This window comes from Coregonus clupeaformis, chromosome 29 (genome assembly GCF_020615455.1).
Source record: "Coregonus clupeaformis isolate EN_2021a chromosome 29, ASM2061545v1, whole genome shotgun sequence".
NCBI lineage: Eukaryota > Metazoa > Chordata > Actinopteri > Salmoniformes > Salmonidae > Coregonus > Coregonus clupeaformis.
Window position 1 is genome coordinate 18,186,047 of NC_059220.1, and position 22,519 is coordinate 18,208,565.

The following is a 22,519-nucleotide window of genomic DNA, read 5'->3' on the forward strand; positions in this document are numbered from 1 at the left end:
AGTAGGCCTATCAAACGGCACACTCGGAAGATATTGGGCTACTTTAGGAAAATAACAATTAGAGGGGACTCTGTCTTCAAAGAAAAGCCCTCAAAATGAACAATATTGCAGTGGAGGGGGATGACCACAGTTTGGAAGTGTCCTCAAATGGTAAAATCACTGTTGATAATGATGACAAGTCGAGGGAGGGGGTCTTGCCGAGTAGCCTCAGAAGACCCCGCAGTTACAGGCCAAAATCTAAAGATCATAAAAGGCTTAACCCTCACAAATTAGTTTTGCGATATATTGTGCCATGTATGAATTCATATGGTCTGTGCATTGTGGACAATTTTCTCGGAAACAAAATTGGAGAGCGAGTTCTACAAGAAGTCCGACACATTCACCAAGGTGGAAAGATGCAAGACGGAGAACTTGCAGGTGGAAACTTTGGCAAAAACAAGTCCATTCGAGGTGATACAATTTCTTGGGTGGAAGGGACTGAAACAGGTTGTGAAAACCTTGGCTTTCTATTGACAAGAATGGACAAACTCGTCACGTATGCCGACGGTAAACTGGGAAACTACAACATTAAAGGGAGGCATAAGGTTAGTAGTATTTTCCCCAATCAGATCTGATTAGTATGAATGCATAATCACTCATATTAACCGAGTTAAATTATGAATGTGTTAGTTTAGGATGTATAGCCTATTCCTTAGGGCAACAGGTGGAAAAAACGGTCTATTCATATTTGATTCAATTGACCTGTTCTGTCGCCTAGAAATTGACACCATTCTATAATTATACACAATTACTGAATAATAATAAATACTTCAATAAATTATTTATATTGTGTATTTATTATTATTATTATTATTATTATTATTATTATTATACCCAGACACTTTTCATGGAGATGCAAATAGTCGGGGTTTGTGGCACTTTGCCATGGTCATGTTTACCTCAGTGGAGAGGAGGTGCAGCGAGCGGCTTCAAGAGGGCTACATGCGCCTGGTGGAATCCTCAATGGCGGAGGACACGCCTAACGCACGCGCACAGAAATAAACATATATTTTTTTTAAATATCAATTGCATTGGAGATGTTTGTGCAACATTTTTTATCTACTTATCATTAGCCCAATGAAAAACAAAATTTTAAAGGATCACTTTACTTTGATGCCCAAAATAAAATTAGGGATGTTCATCGTTTATCCTTTGTCCGTACTTATTTTTAATTGTGCACATAGAATAACATGCTTTTATATAATCTTGCTTATATAATAATCTGTGATCGTGCGTAGGCGTTCTGAGTCAGTTCAATAGAATGAATGACAGTCCTTGCTTCCCTCCGCCCCACTAGTGCTACAACACATCTTGCACTTTCCGTATTTATATCTAGGTGCCTCATTCGCTGCTTGTTTCTACTTTGGAGTTTAGAGTTGCTGCAGAACATAACTCTTCTGCAGAAAACAATTGTGACATTTCCTCTCTTAAGAATTGAATCTAGTCGTTTCTGAGAGCGAGTAGGGTTGCATTGTTGAGAAATATTTATCAGTGATCCATACCCTTATGCACTGACATTATCTTGCAGTTGTGGTAACATAATTTTAGGAGCTGATTTAAGCTGAATTAAATTACTGATAAATCGTCAAAATGCCACTTCTGCAACATGTAATGGACGCAGAGTTGGAGCGGTTAGCCATGGACCAGATTGTCCCATCTCTACTGGACCAAGGATTATTTTACGTGGACAACTTTCTAGGAGAATTGGTTGGGCACTTTGTTTTGAACCAAGTGAAAGAGATGCACAACTCTGGAGTTCTGCAGGATGGACAGCTGGCTGGTCCTTGCCCGAGTTCTGGGGTCTCCAAAAGGAACATTAGAGGAGATAAGATAGCCTGGGTCAATGGCGGTGAAAGGGGGTGCGAGGCTATTCACCTCCTTCTTACATTAATCGATAAATTGGTTTCTCTTTGCATCGGCCGACTTGGAAAAAGTATAATTCGAGAAAGATCTAAGGTAAGTTGTGCGACAGTTGTGCGTAAATTGCGCGTGTCCATGGTGTTTGAGGGGGGTCACTGTTTTGACGACACAGAGATAATTTAGTAGGCCTGTACAGTACTATATTACTATATACTCTACAGTTGTGGACACACCTCTAAACGTATTGTTCATGGAAGAAATATGTCTATTGTTATTACATGACCTAAACTTTATACAACATGTTAGTGTCACGGTTTCGGCCGAGGCTGCTCCTCCTCCTTGTTCGGGCAGGTTTCGGCGGTCGTCGTCCCCGGAGTACTAGCTGCCACCGATCTATGTTTCATGTTCGTTTGGTTTTGTCTTGATGTTGTACACCTGTGTCTAGTTAGTCCTCGTTAGTGTCCTATTTAGTTCTCGTTGTGTGTGTTGGGTGTTGTGTGTGATTGCTCCTCTGTTTGGTGTTCTGAGCTACGTATCTTCCCTCCGTTGTTTGGAGAGGTTTTCGCACATGTTAGTGCGCCTTTTGTTTGACGCCTGTGTGCGCCTTTATTTCGCCTCCGGGCTTATGGTTCTCGTGTATTACGTGAATAACTCACTAAAGTCTTTTGGACTAAGCTTCTGCGTCCTGCGCTTGATTCCTGCACCACACCCACCTTCAGCACCCCTGACAGAATCACACACCACACCCAACACACACAACGAGAACTAAATAGGACACTAACGAGGACTAACTAGACACAGGTGTACAACATCAAGACAAAACCAAACGAACATGAAACATAGCTCGGTGGCAGCTAGTACTCCGGGGACGACGACCGCCGAAACCTGCCCGAACAAGGAGGAGGAGCAGCCTCGGCCGAAACCGTGACAGTTAGACTCTGGCCTAGGTCTATATGATATTCTTAGAAATGTACTGTTTATATATAAGGGGTTAAAACAAGTCAAATGTAAAGTTTTAATGTCATGTGCACAAATACAGTGAAATGCCTTTCTTGCAAGCTTTAAACCCAACAATGCAGTAATCAATATCAAACAAAAAATAACATAAGGTAAAACAAAAACACACAATAAATAAAAATAAGAAATAAGAACAACATGAGAAGTAAGAAAGCTACTGTATACAGGGTCAGTTCCAATACTATATTTACAATGTGCGGGGATACTGGAGTGATAGAGGTAATAATAATAATAATATAATATGCCATTTAGCAGACGCTTTTATCCAAAGCGACTTACAGTCATGCATGCATACATTTTTGTGTATGGGTGGTCCCGGGGATCGAACCCACTACCTTGGCGTTACAAGCGCCGTGCTCTACCAATTGAGCTACAAAGGACCACATTGAGCTACAAAGGACCACAAACGTACATATACTACATGACCAAAAGTATGTGGGCACCTGCTTGTCGAACATTTCATTCCAAAATCATGGGCATTAATATGGAGTTGGTCCACCCTTTGCTGCTATAACAGCCTACACTCTTCTGGGAAGGCTTTCCACTAGATATTGGAACATTGCAACAGGGATTTGTTTCCATTCAGCCACAAGAGCATTAGTGAAGTCGAGCACTGATGTTGGGCGATTAGGCCTGGCTTGCAGTCAGAGTTCTAAATCATCCCAAAGGTGTTCGATGGGGTTTAGGTCAGGGCTCTGTGCAGGCCAGTTAAGTTCTTCCACACCGATCATGACAAACCATTTCTGTATGGACCTCGCTTTGTGCACAGGGCATTGTCATGCTGAAACAGGAAAGGGCCTTCCCCAAACTATTGCCACAAAGTTGGAAGCACAGAATCATCTAGAATGTCATTGTATGCTGTAGCGTTACGTTTTCCCTTCACTGGAACTAAGGAGCCTGAACCATGATAAACAGCCCCAGACCATTATTCCTCCTCCACCAAACTTTACAGTTGGCACTATGCATTGGGGCTGGTAGTGTTCTCCTAGCATCCACCAAACCCAGATTCGTCCTTCAGACTGCCTGATGGTGAAGAGTGATTCATCACTCCAGAGATCGCGTTTCCACTGCTCCAGAGTCCAATGGCGGCAAGCTTTACACCACTCCAGTTGACGCTTGACATTGCGCATGGTGATCTTAGGCTTGTGTGCGGCTGCTCAGCCATGGAAACCCATTTCATGAAGCTCCCGACTAACAGTTATTGTGCTGACGTTGCTTCCAGAGGCAGTTTGAAACTCAGTAGTGAGTGTTGCAACCGAGGACAGACTCGCCGGTCCCGTTCTGTGAGCTTGTGTGGCCTACCACTTCACGGCTGAGTCATTGTTGCTCCTAGACGTTTCCACTTCACAATAACAGCACTTACAGTTGACCGGGGCAGCTCTAGCAGGGCAGAAATTTGACAAACTGACTTGTTGGAAAGGTAGCATCCTATGACGGTGCCACGAAAGTCACTGAGCTCTTCAGTGAGGCCATTCTACTGCCAATGTTTGTCTATGGAGATTGCATGGCTGTGTGCTCGATTTTATACACCTGTCAGCAATGGGTGTGGCTGAAATAGCCGAATTCACTGATTTGAAGGGGTGTCTACATACTTTTGTATATATAGTGTATGTATAGGGGTAAGGTGACTTGGCATCAGGATATATGATAAACAGAGTAGCAGCAGCGTAAATGATGACTGTATGTGAGTGCGTGTGTAGAGTCAGTATAAATGTGTGTGCATATGAAGTGAGTGAGTAAGTGTGTGTGTGTGTGTGTGTGTTGGAGTGTCAGTGTGCGCAGGGGCGGTGTGTTCAATAGGGCGATATGGGCGACGCACTGCCAAACGGGAAAAGGAAGGGATTTTTTTTCTAATCAATTATATCACGGCAACAGTAGTTATCAGTGTTCTAATCTGATCTGACTGCCACTAAATGTCAAATCAGGCTAAAGTCGTGCTTCAAATGGCCCCGCCCGTTTTTGGGGCGATTTCAGTCATGTTGAAAATCGCCCAGAAGTCTGTCATAGACTCCCATGTAAAATCTATTTTTTTCAAATTTCAAAGCTTTCAATACAATCTCTATGGGTGTCTGTGGGCTTGCACTTACGCGCTTTCGTCATACGTGACGTAACCATGAACGTAACTAAGAAAATAGCGGCTAGCAGCGTCTCTGTTGCGACCTGCAGTGTGGCGTTATCTTATGTTTTTAATTTGTACACTTAGTGGCGTTATTTTATGTTTTTAATTTGTACACTTAGTTTACAAACATTCTGCCAACCATGGATTTCCAGTGGTGGGTTTTGGACTGATCTTGTTGATCGTGTACATACCCGCTACGAACGGACTAAATAATGAAAACGCTGCTGGCAGCGGAATCCAATACAGCTGGGAGACTTGGCTGGATGACAGAGTCCCGGACAGAGAAGTGGAGCCGGCCGGCTTCACCCTGGTCAGAGCGGACCGCGATCTGACACAGTCACAGGGAAAATCGATCCTGGTAAGAGAGCGACTCTGTACCCCCGACATTGAACTGCTTTCTGTGTCACTGCGACCTTACTATCTGCCCCGTGAGTTCCCCCAATTGTTTGTTACCGTTGTGTACTGTTGATAATCACAAGTTTACTGGAGAACTGAGACCAAGTAGAGACTTTGGACAGGGTGGATATGGTATAATAAAGGCAGTTTATTCAGAGGTAAAGATATCTGGAATCGCGTGCACGGACTCGTTCGTCAAACTCTTAGGGAGCTATCTGAAGAGAGCCCCGAAAACATTGTGTGCAGACATTTTATACAATAAATGATGTAGGTTGAATCTAGTAGTTCTGATCTTCTGATTGGTCCTGATGAGTTGGGCGAGGTCCCCTCCACTGTTGCATTGGCTCTGAGTCGGGTTCTCTGTCTTCAAATGTTCAGCCTAAAGAGAGGGGATTTTTGTGTGTGTGTGTGTGTGTGTTTAACAGTGATGATGTGTGTGTGTGTGTGTGTTATCAGTGATGATGTGTGTGTGTGTGTGTGTGTGTGTGTGTGTGTGTCCTCAGAGCAAGAACTGGTGAGTTGGAAGAACTGAGAGACCTATGGCGTGGGTGTTGTCCTTGGCCACCTGCTGACAAGGCTGACAAGATAGGACTCTTTTGTCCATTGTTATAGGATAGGAACAGCATTGATTGAAAACAAACGCCCAACACAAAATGGGTCATGCACAAGATTTTAGTCAGACCAAGCTATAACATTATATATTTACTACGACAGTACATTCAACCAAAAGCTAATATAACAAAGGCATCAGAGATTATTTATAATCTGTCACAGAAACTGGAATCCATCTCCCCAGGTCAGTCAATAAATGCTTCTGGTATTGACTTATATGCTGCCCCTGTCTTCATGTTGTTGCTGGACATATCTTTTTTAAAATGTGTGTAGGTCACCTAAATCATCAGAAAAATTGCCCCTCCTGAGAATTTTTTCAGGAGCCGCCACTGAGTGTGCGTGAGTGTGTAGAGTCCTGTGAGTGTGCATAGAGACAGTGCAGTAAAATACAAGGGTCAACTCAGATAGTCCATGTAGCCATTTTGTTAGCTATTTAGCAGTCTTATGGATTGGGGATATAAGCCTGTTCAGGAGCCTGTTGGTGTCAGACTTGACGTTTGCCATGCGAAAGCAGAGAGAGCAGTCTATGGCTAGGGTGACTGGAGTCTTCAACGATTTTTTGGGCCTTCCTTTCAACCCACCTGATATAGAGGTCCTGGATGGCAGGGAGCTCGGCCCCAGTGATGTACTGGGATGTCCGCAACCAGTCAAGATGCTCTCAATGGTGCAGCTGTATAACTTTTTGAGGATTTGAGGTCCCATGAGGTCTTCACGACCGTGCGCGTGTGTTGACCATTTTAAGTCCTTAGTGATTTGGACACAGAGGAACCTCTCGACCCGCTCCACTGCAGCCCCGTCAATGTAAAACACAACTATTGAGCTATATGGATTTTTATGTCCTAATATTCTATTTTATTCTATTCTGTTCTATTTATTTAAGAGTTGGCCTATGCATTCTGAAATATATACTGTTTTAATGCATATCAGTCAACTTTTTAAAATGTTGACAGTGTACTTTGGATAGCCACCATTTTGTGTATTTATTACTCCCCTTTTTATCATCATACATTTATAATAATTGTGAGCCTCAAAGTGTAGGTTTACAGGTGGACCAATTGCTTACGTACTGTAAACATACTTCATTACACATTTTGCAGGGCTTTGTAAAGTGTTATTGCATAGAGCCATGACAATCCCACAATCTACTCACAATAACTTTGATCTTATATGCAGTCAACAAGTAACACGTGATGCAATCACACACACGTATGTTGTGCTGAGTGCAGTGCAGGTTATGGGTGGTACGTGACTCCTCACACTGCCTATAGCTGTTTGTACTCTCAGAAAGCCAGAGTTTAAGCAGGAAATAGCGTGTGAACACTACACCACAATGCAATACACCAAACTTGGCCATAGAGTCAGTCAGTACTGCACATCCCCTCACCACCCACAGCCCAACACCACCTAGGGAGAGGGAGAGAGAGAGGGAGAGGAATACACAGAGGGAGGGAGAGTGATAGCGAGGGACATAGAGGGAGGTAGAGGGAGAGAGAGGGAGATGGGGTGAGAGAGGGAGAGGGAGCGCGAGAGGGAGGGAGAGGGAGAGAGAGAGGGAGAGGGAGCGAGAGAGGGAGGGAGAGGGAGAGGGAGAGGGAGAGAGAGGGAGCGAGAGAGGGAGAGAGAGGGAGAGAGATGGATGAGAGAGGGAGAGGGAGCGAGAGAGGGAGGGAGAGAGAGAGAGAGAGAGAGAGAGAGGGAGAGGGAGAGCGAGGGAGGGAGAGAGAGGGAGAGAGAGAGGGAGAGGAATACACAGAGGGAAGGAGAGCGATAGCGAGGGACAGAGAGGGAGAGAGAGGGAGATGGGGTGAGAGAGAGAGAAAGAGAATGAGAGGGAGAGGGAGAGAGGCCTGTAGACCTAGCAGTGCTATGTTGAGTCTGCTGGCTCATGCTGTACACGTAGCACTGTCATTAAACCTTCAACAGCCTGGCAGCCTGCCAGCTCTGCTCTGTGTGGACTTCCCACTCCTTTCTCTTGCTTCATATGTTTTTGCTCTTCTTTGACAACACTGTGTACGTGCGTACATGCCCCAACTGTAGACAGTAAACACTGGGTGCGTCATAGTACTCCTTTCCTCAGTATGTGCCGACAGGAAATATGCTGCTGTGCAAATAAACTAAAGGATCACTTTATCAGATAAGACCCTTGTGATGTTGCTCCAGAAGAGTGATTCTATTACAGCTTTATTATATAGGTGTGTGCATAGTAGTGATCGTTCAACATTCAAAGGAGATGAATAGTTAAAGGAATAGTCTAAAGGTTGCTGTGAAATTGATAGGTTGCTGGCATGACACGATTCCAATGCTATCTTTATGGTCATCCTATTATTCTTTTGTTTCCGTGTCTGCGGATATTCTTCCTTCAGGAACCTAATATGGACTCTCCCTGGAGAAACGGAAAATCCCAGGATAAGAAGAAGCGTTTATTTCCAAAACGCTATATCTATCTATTAAACAAATAAATCCTTGTCCGATTACGTTCCTTCGTGTCTACAAGTACTAGCCTTAAAATGTGTCCCATATCTGATGCCCAAATCAAATGTTACATGACAGAATGTTGCTTGGCCTCTAGCAAACCCTCTATCTGACCCAACGTGTCCATCCCTGGTCGTAACCACGTCTTTATTCGCTTTGCTTTGAGGGCTTTTCTTTACTTTCTTATCACAAGATCGATTACCACAGTTTGGTTAATTGTGCTTCCTTGGATGCTGACTGAATGCACGTAGGCCAGTCCTGCTGAAGCCACAACGCTCCCTCCCAAAGCAACGCTTACAGGAAATGATCTGCAACCAAGATATTAACCCATAAATGTCTTCATGTTACATTTTTATCTCTGATTTGCAGAAACTATTTCTGTATTCTTAGAATATAGTCAAGGCATTTCCACAAATATTTTCTCACAAAAAAGGCTTCTGTAATGGTGTACACTACAGTTATCGTGTCACATATTATCATGATTAATGATGATCAGCATCAAGGATACAAAATCTAATGTGTAACAGACTGAGAACTTATATGTTTTCTTTTGTGTTTTGTCTGTTTCAGGCGATGGTGGCGTGTTATCCAGGAAATGGGACAGGATATGTGAAACATGTGGACAATCCCAACGCTGACGGTCGCTGTATCACCTGTATCTACTACCTCAACAAAAACTGGAACCCCGTGAGCTGCAGATTTATGACATATTTATTACATATTATTGCATATATTTAATTTAGGGAAGAAGTAGAGTGTGCTCAACCAACGTGAGTCGAGGTGCAACCTAAAAATGTGTAGACATCATTGGACAGGAAAAGGCGCAACGCTCACTCACCATTAAAAATTATTCGTTTTATTTCTACAAGTTAAAAAAATAGATGTTTCGGCTTTCAATGTCCTTCTTCAGAATCTGAAGAAGGTGAATGATGACCGAAACGTCTACCTTTTAAACTTGTCTAATAAAACTAAGAATGACCTTTACGGAACAAATAATGATGATTCACACTTTGACAATATGTATAATAAATTATCAACCCTGAAAGCAATACAAGACTCTATTATTATGGTGGGAGATTATAATACTGTTTTAAATAGCTCAATGGACCGTAAAGGAAATCACACTACAAACTATCACCCTCATGCTCTTAAGGAAATCATGAATGTCATGGATACATTAAAATTAGTAGATATATGGAGGCTTAAATATCCTGACCTAGTGAGATATACATGGCGGAGACTCAATCAAGCTAGTCGTCTTGACTTCCAAAAGTTTAAAAAGTGTTGATAGGGGACAGAATGCAGTCGGACCATCATATAATTGTCAGAGGCGACGTGTATGCGGTGAGTGAAGTCAAGCGCAGGACACAGAGATACTAGCAGACGTACTTTACTAAATGTAAAGAACATGCAAAAACCAAAACCTCCTAACAGGGAGGAAAACAAATACACGAATACGACAAACAGCAATGCCGATACAGCCTAGGCACAAAACAATAACACACAATTACCAAACGAGAGACATGGGTAAATCTAGGGACTACAATCAAACATAATAGCAAACAGGTGTAACCACTCAAGACAGAACAAGACAAACACCGAAACATCGATCGGCAGTAGCTAGTACTCCGGGGACGACGAACGCCGAAGCCTGCCCGAGCAAGGAGGAGGAGCAGCCTTGGCAGAATCTGTGACAATAATTGGCATATACATTAATCTTAGTGAATTTCCACGTGGGCGAGGATATTGGAAATGTAATCAAAGCCTATTGGATGATAACTTGTTTCTAACAAGGACAGAGGAATTTATAACTGATTTTTTCAGACATAACATAGGTACAGCAAATCCCCTTATTGTATGGGACACTTTTAAATGTGCCTTTAGAGGCCATGCAATTTAGTACTTAAAAACAAAAGCAGTTTAGGTCAAAAGAGTCAATACTAACAAAGGAAATAGAAGGTCTAACAGAACAGATAGATAGAAATAAAAACTGTAACATAGAGGCTCAGAATAAATGAGAGGAAAAACAAAAAGAAATGGAGAAACTTATTCATAGCAGACTTTGAAAAGGCATTTGATAAAGTACGACTGGAGTTTATATATAAATGCCTGGAGCGTTTCAATTTTGGAGAATCTCTTAGAAAATGGGTTAAACTCATGTATAGTAACCGTAGGTATAAAATAGTAAATAATGGCTATTTCTCTGAAAGTTTTAAACTGTCAAGAGGAGTAAAACAAGGTTGTCCACTATTGGCATATCTATTTATTATGGCCATCAAAATGATAGCTATTAAAATCAGATCCAACAATAATATCAAGGGATTAGAAATCCAGGGCTTAAATCCACAACTTGAATCCCTCCACAGCCTCATAGAGGATCTAGATACATTTTCTAACCTCTCTGGATTACAACCAAATTATGATAAATGTACTATATTATGTATTGGATCACTAAAAAATAAAAAAATTACATTACCATGTAGTTTACCAATAAAATGGTCTGATGGTGATGTGGATATACTCGGAATACATATCCCAAATGAAATAAATGATCTCACTCCAATACATTTTAATAGAAAGTTAGCAAAAATAGGTAAGATCTTGCTACCATGGAAAGGTAAATACCTGTCTATTTGTGGAAAAATCATCCTGATTAATTAACTCTTTAGTATTATCGCAGTTTACCTACTTGCTTATGGTATTGCCTACGCCTAGCGAACAGTTCTTTAAATTATATGTGAAAAAAATATTCCATTTTATTTGGAACGGCAAGCCAGACAAAATTAAACGGGCCTATTTATATAATGAATATGAATTCGGAGGACATAAATGATTCAATATTACAGCATTAGACCTATCACTAAAAGCTTCAGTCATTCAAAAGTTATACTTAAATCCGAACTGGTTCTCTAGTAAATATTTTCTCACCCCATGTTCAAGAATGGCCTTTTTCCCTTTATTCAAATTACAACCTCTCACTTTCAGTTATTTGAAAAGGAAATAATCTCCCAAATATCACTATTTCTAAAACAAGCCATAGAAAGTTGGTTGCAATTTCAATTTAATCTTCCAGAAACAACAGAACAAATAATGCAACAAATATTGTGGTTAAACTCAAATATACTAATTGATAAAAAGCCAGTATTTTTTGAGAAAATGTTCAAAAAAGGTATAATCTTTGTAAATGATATCAAAGGTAGGACTGGTGGAGTTATGCCGCACATGCAGCTAACAAAAACATATGGAAATGTCTGCTCTACCCAAAATTACAACCAAATAATTGCAGCATTACCGCAAAAATGGAAGAAGAAAGTGTAAGGGGGGAAAAAGTAAGGAACTTGTCTGTCGGCCCTGCATTAAAAAACAGAATTGGTTAAAGAAAATTGTGATAAATAAAAATATATACCAGTTTCATTTAAGGATTGACAGCCGTGCCATATAGATTGCAAAATAGTTGGGAAGAGATTTTTGACGTATCGATTCCATGGCATAGTGTTTATGAACTGATACGCAAAACGATGCCGGATTCAAAACTTATAATTTTTCTATGTCAATTATTATACAAAATTCTTGCTACCAATAGAATGTTATTTATATGGGGGATACAATCTTCCCAGCTCTGCAGATTTCGCTGTGTTTTTGTACCGTCCATTTGTGGCTTGTTTTTGGTCACAGGTCAAGGAATGGCTGAAAGATTGCAATATTTACCTGGAGCTAACCCTGCAGATAGCACTACTGGGTGATCTGAAAAGTCATTGTCAATCGATCAATAATATAATAATACTTTTAGCAAAAATGTTTATTTTCAATTTACAATCTGTAGAAACAATGAGAATAGAAGGGTTCAGAACTTTTGTGAAACATCACAGTACAGTTGAAAAATATATGGCAAATAGAAATCCAATATGGATGGTGTTAAGAGATAGATGGGAGGTGTTGAATGGAGCTGAAGGATGGGACTAATAACAACTAACAACAGCTAATAACAGCAATATAATTAATGTAGGGCATGCTGTGTCCATAATAAGTATATAGGTTATAGGTTGAGAGCTTTTGTGAAGGAGCACAGTTGGAGAGATATGGCATATAGAAGCAAACCGGATGGACATCATGAAAATGAACGGAGAGGTTGAGGAAGTTTACATTTGAGTCATTTAGCAGACGCTCTTATCCAGAGCGACTTAGTGAGTGCATACATTTTTTTTCATACGGGTGCCCCGTGGGAAACGAACCCACAACCCTGGCGTTGCAAACGCCATGCTCTACCAACTGAGCTACACGGAACTTTCAGAAAATATAATTATTGTAAAATTGACTGTGTCCATAAAATGTATATAGTATGTACAGTTAAAGTCGGAAGTTTACATGCACTTATTTTGGAGTCATTAAAACGTTTTCAACCACTCCACAAATTTCTTGTTAACAAACTATAGTTTTAGCAAGTCGGTTAGGACATCTACTTTGTGCATGACACAAGTAATTTTTCCAACAATTGTTTACAGACAGATTATTTCACTTATAATTCACTGTATCACAATTCCAGTGGGTCAGAAGTTTACATACACTAAGTTGACTGTGCCTTTAAACAGCTTGGAAAATTCCAGAAAATTATGTCATGGCTTTAGAAGCTTCTGATAGGCTAACTGACATCATTTCAGTCAATTGGAGGTGTACCTGTGCCTCTTTGCTTGACATCATGGGAAAATCAAAAGAAATCAGCCAAGACCTCTGAAAAAAAATTGTAGACCTCCACAAGTCTGGTTCATCCTTGGGAGCAATTTCCAAATGCCTGAAGGTACCACGTTCATCTGTACAAACAATAGTACGCAAGTATAAACACCATGGAACCAAGCAGCCGTCATACCGCTCAGGAAGGAGACGCGTTCTGTCTCCTAGAGATGAACGTACTTTGGTGCGAAATGTGAAAATCTATCCCAGAACAACAGCAAAGGACCTTGTGAAGATGCTGGAGGAAACAGGTACAAAAGTATCCATATCCACAGTAAAATGAGTCCTATATCGACATAACCTGAAAGGCCGCTCAGCAAGGAAGAAGCCACTGCTCCAAAACCGCCATAAAAAAGCCAGACTACGGTTTGCAACTGCACATGGGGACAAAGATCGTACTTTTTGGAGAAATTTCCTCTGGTCTGATAAAACAAAAATAGAACTGTTTGGCCATAATGACCATCGTTATGTTTGGAGGAAAAAGGGGAACGCTTGCAAGCTGAAGAACACCATCCCAACCGTGAAGCACGGGGGTGGCAGCATCATGCTGTGGGGGTGCTTTGCTGCAGGAGGGACTGGTGCACTTCACAAAATAGATGGCATAATGAGGAAGGAAAATTATGTGGATATATTGAAGCAACATCTCAAGACATCAGTCAGGCAGTTAAAGCTTTGTCGCAAATGGGTCTTCCAAATGAACAGTGACCCCAAGCATACTTCCAAAGTTGTGGCAAAAGGTCTTAAGGACAACAAAGTCAAGGTATTGGAGTGGCCATCACAAAGCCCTGACCTCAATCCTATAGAACATTTTTGGGCAGAACTGAAAAAGCGTGTGCGAGCAAGGAGGCCTACAAACCTGACTCAGTTACACCAGCTCTGTCAGGAGGAATGAGCCAAAATTCACCCAACTTATTGTGGGAAGCTTGTGGAAGGCTACCCGAAACGTTTCACACAAGTTAAACAATTTAAAGGCAATGCTACCAAATACTAATTTAGTGTATGTAAACTTCTGACCCACTGAGAATGTGATGAAAGAAATATAAGCTGAAATAAATAATTATCTCTACTATTATTCTGACATTTCACATTCTTAAAATAAAGTGGTGATCCTAACTGACCTAAGACAGGTTATTTTTACTAGGATGAAATGTCAGGAAAAACTGAGTTTAAATGTATTTGGCTAAGATGTATGTAAACTTCTAACTTCAACTGTGTAAGCTGGAAGTAGAGGCCTAAGCGTTGTTGTTCACTAGTTTACTCCAATTAGGGATTGGGCGGTGGGGTTGGAAAGTAATAAAGGGAAATCTATATATTTTTAAAGGATATGTATATATATGTATGTGTATGTATGTATATGTATGTATATGTATATATGTGTATGTTTATATGTATATATATATGTGTATATGTATGTATATATATATATACAGTGGGGAGAACAAGTATTTGATACACTGCCGATTTTGCAGGTTTTCCTACTTACAAAGCATGTAGAGGTCTTTAATTTTTATCATAGGTACACTTCAACTGTGAGAGACGGAATCTAAAACAAAAATCCAGAAAATCACATTGTATGATTTTTAAGTAATTCATTTGCATTTTATTGCATGACATAAGTATTTGATCACCTACCAACCAGTAAGAATTCCGGCTCTCACATACCTGTTAGTTTTTCTTTAAGAAGCCCTCCTGTTCTCCACTCATTACCTGTATTAACTGCACCTGTTTGAACTCGTTACCTGTATAAAAGACACCTGTCCACACACTCAATCAAACAGACTCCAACCTCTCCACAATGGCCAAGACCAGAGAGCTGTGTAAGGACATCAGGCATAACATTGTAGACCTGCACAAGGCTGGGATGGGCTACAGGACAATAGGCAAGCAGCTTGGTGAGAAGGCAAACAACTGTTGGCGCAATTATTAGAAAATGGAAGAAGTTCAAGATGACGGTCAATCACCCTCGGTCTGGGGCTCCATGCAAGATCTCACCTCGTGGGGCATCAATGATCATGAGGAAGGTGAGGGATCAGCCCAGAACTACACGGCAGGACCTGGTCAATGACCTGAAGAGAGCTGGGACCACAGTCTCAAAGAAAACCATTAGTAACACACTACGCCGTCATAGATTAAAATCCTGCAGCGCACGCAAGGTCCCCCTGCTCAAGCCAGCGCATGTCCAGGCCCGTCTGAAGTTTGCCAATGACCATCTGGATGATCCAGAGGAGGAATGGGAGAAGGTCATGTGGTCTGATGAGACAAAAATATAGCTTTTTGGTCTAAACTCCACTCGCCGTGTTTGGAGGAAGAAAAAGGATGAGTACAACCCCAAGAACACCATCCCAACTGTGAAGCATGGAGGTGGAAACATCATTCTTTGGCGATGCTTTTCTGCAAAGGGGACAGGACAACTGCACCGTATTGAGGGGAGGATGGATGGGGCCATGTATTGCGAGATTTTGGCCAACAACCTCCTTCCCTCAGTAAGAGCATTGAAGATGGGTCGTGGCTGGGTTTTCCAGCATGACAATGACCCGAAACACACAGCCAGGGCAACTAAGGAGTGGCTCCGTAAGAAGCATCTCAAGGTCCTGGAGTGGCCTAGCCAGTCTCCAGACCTGAACCCAATAGAAAATCTTTGGAGGGAGCTGAAAGTCCGTATTGCCCAGCGACGGCCCCGAAACCTGAAGGATCTGGAGAAGGTCTGTATGGAGGAGTGGGCCAAAATTCCTGCTGCAGTGTGTGCAAACCTGGTCAAGACCTACAGGAAACGTATGATCTCTGTAATTGCAAACAAAGGTTTCTGTACCAAATATTAAGTTCTGCTTTTCTGATGTATCAAATACTTATGTCATGCAATAAAATGCAAATTAGTCACTTAAAGATCATACAATGTGATTTTCTGAATTTTTGTTTTAGATTCCGTCTCTCACAGTTGAATTTACCAATGATAAAAATTACAGACCTCTACATGCTTTGTAAGTAGGAAAACCTGCAAAATTGGCAGTGTATCAAATACTTGTTCTCCCCACTGTATATATACAGTGAGGGAAAAAAGTATTTGATCCCCTGCTGATTTTGTCCGTTTGCCCACTGACAAAGACATGATCAGTTTATAATTTTAATGGTAGGTTTATTTGAACAGTGAGAAACAGAATAACAACAACAAAATCCAGAAAAACGCATGTCAAAAATGTTATGAATTGATTTGCATTTTAATGAGGGAAATAAGTATTTGACCCCCTCTCAATCAGAAAGATTTCTGGCTCCCAGGTGTCTTTTATACAGGTAACGAGCAGAGATTAGGAGCACACTCTTAAAGGGAGTGCTCCTAATCTCAGTTTGTTACCGATATAAAATACACCTGCCCACAGAAGCAATCAATCAATCAGATTCCAAACTCTCCACCATGGCCAAGACCAAAGAGCTCTCCAAGGATGTCAGGGACAAGATTGTAGACCTACACAAGGCTGGAATGGTCTACAAGACCATCGCCAAGCAGCTTGGTGAGAAGGTGACAACAGTTGGTGCGATTATTTGCAAATGGAAGAAACACAAAGAACTGTCAATCTCCCTCATCCTGGGGCTCCATGCAAGATCTCACCTCGTGGAGTTGCAATGATCATGAGAACGGTGAGGAATCAGCCCAGAACTACACAGGAGGATCTTGTCAATGATCTCAAGGCAGCTGGGACCATAGTCACCAAGAAAACAATTGGTAACACGCTACGCCGTGAAGGACTGAAATCCTGCAGCGCCCGCAAGGTCCCCCTGCTCAAGAAAGCACATATACAGGCCCGTCTGAAGTTTGCCAATGAACATCTGAATGATTCAGAGGAGAACTGGGTGAAAGTGTTGTGGTCAGATGAGACCAAAATCGAGCTCTTTGGCATCAACTCAACTTGCCGTGTTTGGAGGAGGAGGAATGCTGCCTATGACTCCAAGAACACCATCCCCACCGTCAAACATGGAGGTGGAAACATTATGCTTTGGGGGTGTTTTTCTGCTAAGGGGACAGGACAATTTCACCGCATCAAAGGGACGATGGACGGGGCCATGTACGGTCAAATCTTGGGTGAGAACCTCCTTCCCTCAGCCAGGGCATTGAAAATGGGTAGTGGATGGGTATTCCAGCATGTTAAATGACCCAAAACACACAGCCAAGGCAACAAAGGAGTGGCTCAAGAAGAAGCACATTAAGGTCCTGGAGTGGCCTAGCCAGTCTCCAGACCTTAATCCCATAGAAAATCTGTGGAGGGGAGCTGAAGGTACGAGTTGCCAAACGTCAGCCTCGAAACCTTAATGACTTGGAGAAGATCTGCAAAGAGGAGTGGGACAAAATCCCTCCTAAGATGTGTGCAAACCTGGTGGCCAACTACAAGAAACGTCTGACCTCTGTGATTGCCAACAAAGGTTTTGCCACCAAGTACTAAGTCATGTTTTGCAGAGGGGTCAAATACTTATTTCCCTCATTAAAATGCAAATCAATTTATAACATTTTTGACATGCGTTTTTCTGAATTTTTTTGTTGTTATTCTGTCTCTCACTGTTCAAATACACCTACCATTAAAATTATAGACTGATCATTTCTTTGTCAGTGGGCAAATTTACAAAATCAGCAGGGGATCAAATACTTTTTTCCCTCACTGTATATATATATATACATTGAGGGAAAAAATAATTTGATCCCCTGCTGATTTTCTCCAAGTCATTAAGGTTTCGAGGCTGACGTTTGGCAACTCGAACCTTCAGCTCCCTCCACAGATTTTCTATGGGATTAAGGTCTGGAAACTGGCTAGGCCACTCCAGGACCTTAATGTGCCTCTTCTTGAGCCACTCCTTTGTTGCCTTGGCCGTGTGTTTTGGGTCATTGTCATGCTGGAATACCCATCCACGACCCATTTTCAATGCCCTGGCTGAGGGAAGGAGGTTCTCACCCAAGATTTGACGGTACATGGCCCCGTCCATCGTCCCTTTGATGCGGTGAAGTTGTCCTGTCCCCTTAGCAGAAAAACACCCCCAAAGCATAATGTTTCCACCTCCATGTTTGACGGTGGGGATGGTGTTTTTGGGGTCATAGGCAGCATTCCTCCAAACACGGTGAGTTGAGTTGATGGCAAAGAGCTCTATTTTGGTCTCATCTGACCACAACACTTTCACCCAGTTCTCCTCTGAATCATTCAGATGTTCATTGGCAAACTTCCTATGATAACAATTACAGACCTCTACATGCTTTGTAAGTAGGAAAACCTGCAAAATCGGCAGTGTATCAAATACTTGTTCTCCCCACTGTATATACAGTGCTATGAAAAAGTATTTGCCCCCTTTCTAATGTTCTCTACTTTTGCATATTTGTGATACTGAATGTTATCAGATCTTCAACCAAAACCTAATATTAGATAAAGGGAACATAAGTGAACAAGTAACACAACAATTACATATTTATTTCATTTATTTCATAAACAAAGTTATGCAACACCCAATTCCCCTGTGTGAAAAGTAATTGCCCCCTTACACTCAATAACTGGTTGTGCCACCTTTAGCTGCAATGACTCCAACCAAATGCTTCCTGTAGTTGTTGATCAGTCTCTCACGTTGCTGTGGAGGAATTTTGGCCCACTCTTCCATGCAGAACTGCTTTAACTCAGTGACGTGTGGGTTTTCAAGCATGAACTGCTCGTTTCAAGTCCTGCCACAACATCTCAATTGGGATTAGGTCTGTCTGGACTTTGACTAGGCCATTCCAAAACTTCCAATTTGTTGCTTTTTAGCAATTTTCATGTAGACTTGATTGTGTGTTTTGGATCATTGTCTTGCTGCATGACCCAGCTGCGCTTCAGCTTCAGCTCACAGACGGATGGTCTGACATTCTCCTGTAGAATTCTGTGATACAGAGCAGAATTCATGGTTCCTTCTATTAAGGCAAGTCATCCAGGTCCTGAGACAGCAAAGCATCCCCAAACCATCACACCACCACCACCATGCTTGACCTTTGGTATGATGTTCTTACTGTGGAATGCAGTGTTTGTTTTTCGCCAGGCATAATGGGACCCATCTCGTCCAAAAAGTTGACTCAAGTTTGCCAAAAAGCACCTCTATGATCATCAAGACTCTTGGAAGAACGTTCTATGGACAGATGATTCAAAAGTATAACTTTTTGGACGACATGGTTCCAGTAATGCCTGGCGAAAAACAAACTCTGCATTCCACAGTAAGAACATCATACCAAAGGTCAAGCATGGTGGTGGTGGTGTGATGGTTTGGGGATGCTTTGCTGTCTCAGGACCTGGACGACTTGCCTTAATAGAAGGAACCATGAATTCTTCTCAGTATCAGAGAATTCTACAGGAGAATGTCAGACCATCCGTCTGTGAGCTGAAGCTGAAGCGCAACTGGGTCATGCAGCAAGACAATGATCCAAAACACACAATCAAGTCTACATGAAAATTGCTAAAAAGCAACAAATTGGAAGTTTTGGAATGGCCTAGTCAAAGTCCAGACCTAATCCCAATTGAGATGTTGTGGCAGGACTTGAAACGAGCAGTTCATGCTTGAAAACCCACACGTCACTGAGTTAAAGCAGTTCTGCATGGAAGAGTGGGCCAAAATTCCTCCATAGCGACGTGAGAGACTGATCAACAACTACAGGAAGCATTTGGTTGGAGTCATTGCAGCTAAAGGTGGCACAACCAGTTATTGAGTGTAAGGGGGCAATTACTTTTCACACAGGGGAATTGGGTGTTGCATAACTTTGTTGATGAAATAAATGAAATAAATATGTAATTGTTGTGTTATTTGTTCACTTATGTTCCCTTTATCTAATATTAGGTTTTGGTTGAAGATCTGATAACATTCAGTATCACAAATATGCAAAAGTAGAGAAAATTAGAAAGGGGGCAAATACTTTTTCATAGCACTGTATATTTGCGAGAGAGAAAAACATGGTGGATTGGAAGTGATGCAGACAATTACATTGATGGAAGTTACAATCTATCTGCAATATTAAAGCTGATCTACCCCCCTAAAAAAAACATGGTGAGTGAGCGCTGCGCCTTTTCCTGTCCAATTATATATTTATTTTCGTACAAATTCTTATTACATTTTATTTATTTTTACCTATGGAATACACGCAATCACCCACAGTCCATTCAGATTACAGTTAGGTTTTCAAGACAGTCACTGTATTGTCTATTTAATTGTTTGGTTCCCTTTATAACATCAGGATTCTTGTTATATTTAAGGTTTATTTTTTAGAGACTATGAAAATGTGAGATATTTCCATACACCGCTGGTTGGAAAACCCCCTCTGGCTTATGATCTTTGTAAATTGCAGAGCCTCTTAGGGCTCAACGTGTTCTTCTGTAAAGCTGAAATAAACTATGGGTCTTCGTTATTTTGCAGGAACATGGCGGAATTCTTCGCATTTTTCCCGAGGGCAAATCCTACGTTGCAGATGTTGAGCCCCTGTTTGACAGACTGCTGTTCTTTTGGTCAGATAGAAGGAATCCACATGAGGTGCAGCCTTCATATGCAACAAGGTCTGTTTGATGCAACGTACTGTTATTATACAGATAATTATTCTGTTCATTCATATGCAAAAAGGTCTGAATCTGCTGTTGAATGTATCATACTGTTATTATTATACAGACAACATTTCTCTGTACATTTTCTTGACACTGTTAGATTTTCATAAAATGCTAAAGAAGATGTAATGTAATTATGTAATAATAATAATTCAGAATGTTGCTTTGTTCCAGATATGCTATAACCGTGTGGTATTTCGATTCAGTAGAAAGGACAGAAGCAAAGAGACGGTTTAGAGACTTAACAGGTACATTTCTTCATTGGAATATTTAACTTACATCTATGTGTAAACAAATACATTCGGTAATGCTTTACATTAAGTTGCTCTTAATCCTGTATAGTAACATTGTAATTACTACAGTCAGGTTAACTGGCATCAGGTTACAACATGTATCCTAATGTAACCTAATCCTTGAAGCTAGAATTCTTAGTCGCTACATTTTCAGATGTATAGATTAATCATATACACCCATTGATTCTTGAAGAATATAACAAATAAATGCCTCATTAGCTTAGTTCAACTGTCGTACCCCATCAGAACCCAAAATATAAGCTTGTTTTACTCCTATACTTGTAAACAATGTAAATGTAAACACACACTGTATAGCCTCAAAACATGGTTAAGGGCTCAAGGGCTCTATTCATTCTGTAAAGCTGAAGCGTTACAGATTCTGCGATAGAAATGTAAAGGTGATTTCCGATTGAGCCAACATATGCAGCGTTTACCGTGAATGCAGTCTCCGCTAAAACGGGAACATTGCCTTTAAATTTCAATCACGTTGTAAAGCTGAACTTCTGCGATGCGTATTGAATAGAGCCCTAAAACTATAATTGATAGTGACCGCTATGTTATTGTTTCAATTAAGGATTCTAGCTTTAATGGCATTCATCTATTTCAGCCTCCACCCAAGATCCGGACGGAAGCACTACTCCCTGAACTTTGACCTTATAAGAGACTCCATCCTGTGTGACACAATACAACACTGGATCCCTAATCCTTTGTGCTGACATGGGCTGACAGAGTTTTCATGCTTTGGTCTGATCACTGTTTGGACTGTGCTGTGGTACCTCTTCTAAACGCTACAAAGAAGTTGAAAGCTACAAAGATGTGTAGTTGTGGTAGATGATAAGAAGATATATGTTAATGGCTTTGTGCATATATTTAGAAATAAAATGATTTGCTGCTCTTTCAATATCAGTGGTACTCATCATTGTTTTTAAACCTAAGTGTCCTGAATCAACCCAAATAATACTGTACTACTTCCTGAAATGTCTTTATAGAATGTAGTTAAAAAGTGTAGTTGGGTTCAAATCAACTGAATTCCCTCATTTAACTACTGCTGTTCTAAAATAATTGTTTACCAGTTCATGCATGCCGGTTTGTTGTATTGTTCCGTTTCAGTCAGGTAGACAGAGAGAGAGAGAGAGAGAGAGAGAGAGCGAGAGAGAGGGTGTGTGTGTGTGTGCATGTTCACGTGCACGCATGTGTGTATTATACAATTTGGCCCATCTAGAATTAAAATGTGTGCATGTAAATCTTGAACAGTAAAGATTAATTGAGGTGACAATGTCATGTTGAAAAACACTAAGGCCTAGATTCAATCAGATCAAGCATTAACCGGCGATAGCCAACACCCGCATAGCTGAGGTTTGGCGGTGTCGGAGGTGGAACTGCGTTGGAGCCGTCAAATC

General features: G+C 41.2%; 1 protein-coding gene across 2 annotated transcripts; it reads left to right on the top strand.

The window, feature by feature from the left end:
• On the top strand, positions 1-22,020 carry LOC121544707 (prolyl hydroxylase EGLN3). 2 transcript variants are annotated; one of them, XM_041854783.1, is made up of 5 exons: positions 1-584; positions 9,086-9,202; positions 20,645-20,781; positions 21,001-21,074; positions 21,727-22,020. In XM_041854783.1, the coding sequence occupies exons 1-5, from the start codon at positions 96-98 to the stop codon at positions 21,762-21,764; spliced, it is 855 nt and encodes a 284-aa protein (XP_041710717.1). In that variant the 5' UTR covers positions 1-95; the 3' UTR covers positions 21,765-22,020. The 2 variants fall into 2 exon arrangements, with proteins under 2 accessions (XP_041710717.1, XP_041710718.1); XM_041854784.1 differs by lacking the exon at positions 1-584 and adding an exon at positions 1,371-1,995.
• Positions 22,021-22,519: the final 499 nt, after the last annotated feature.

What these genes read in the sequence shown, in the direction of transcription:
- LOC121544707 (XM_041854783.1), top strand. Translation starts at nt 96, where the DNA reads ATGAACAATATTGCAGTGGAGGGGGATGACCACAGTTTGGAAGTGTCC. An exon ending in CAGCCTTCATATGCAACAAG is followed by an intron (nt 20,782 to 21,000) that starts GTCTGTTTGATG and finishes GCTTTGTTCCAG; the next exon opens with ATATGCTATAACCGTGTGGT. An exon ending in ACGGTTTAGAGACTTAACAG is followed by an intron (nt 21,075 to 21,726) that starts GTACATTTCTTC and finishes CATCTATTTCAG; the next exon opens with CCTCCACCCAAGATCCGGAC.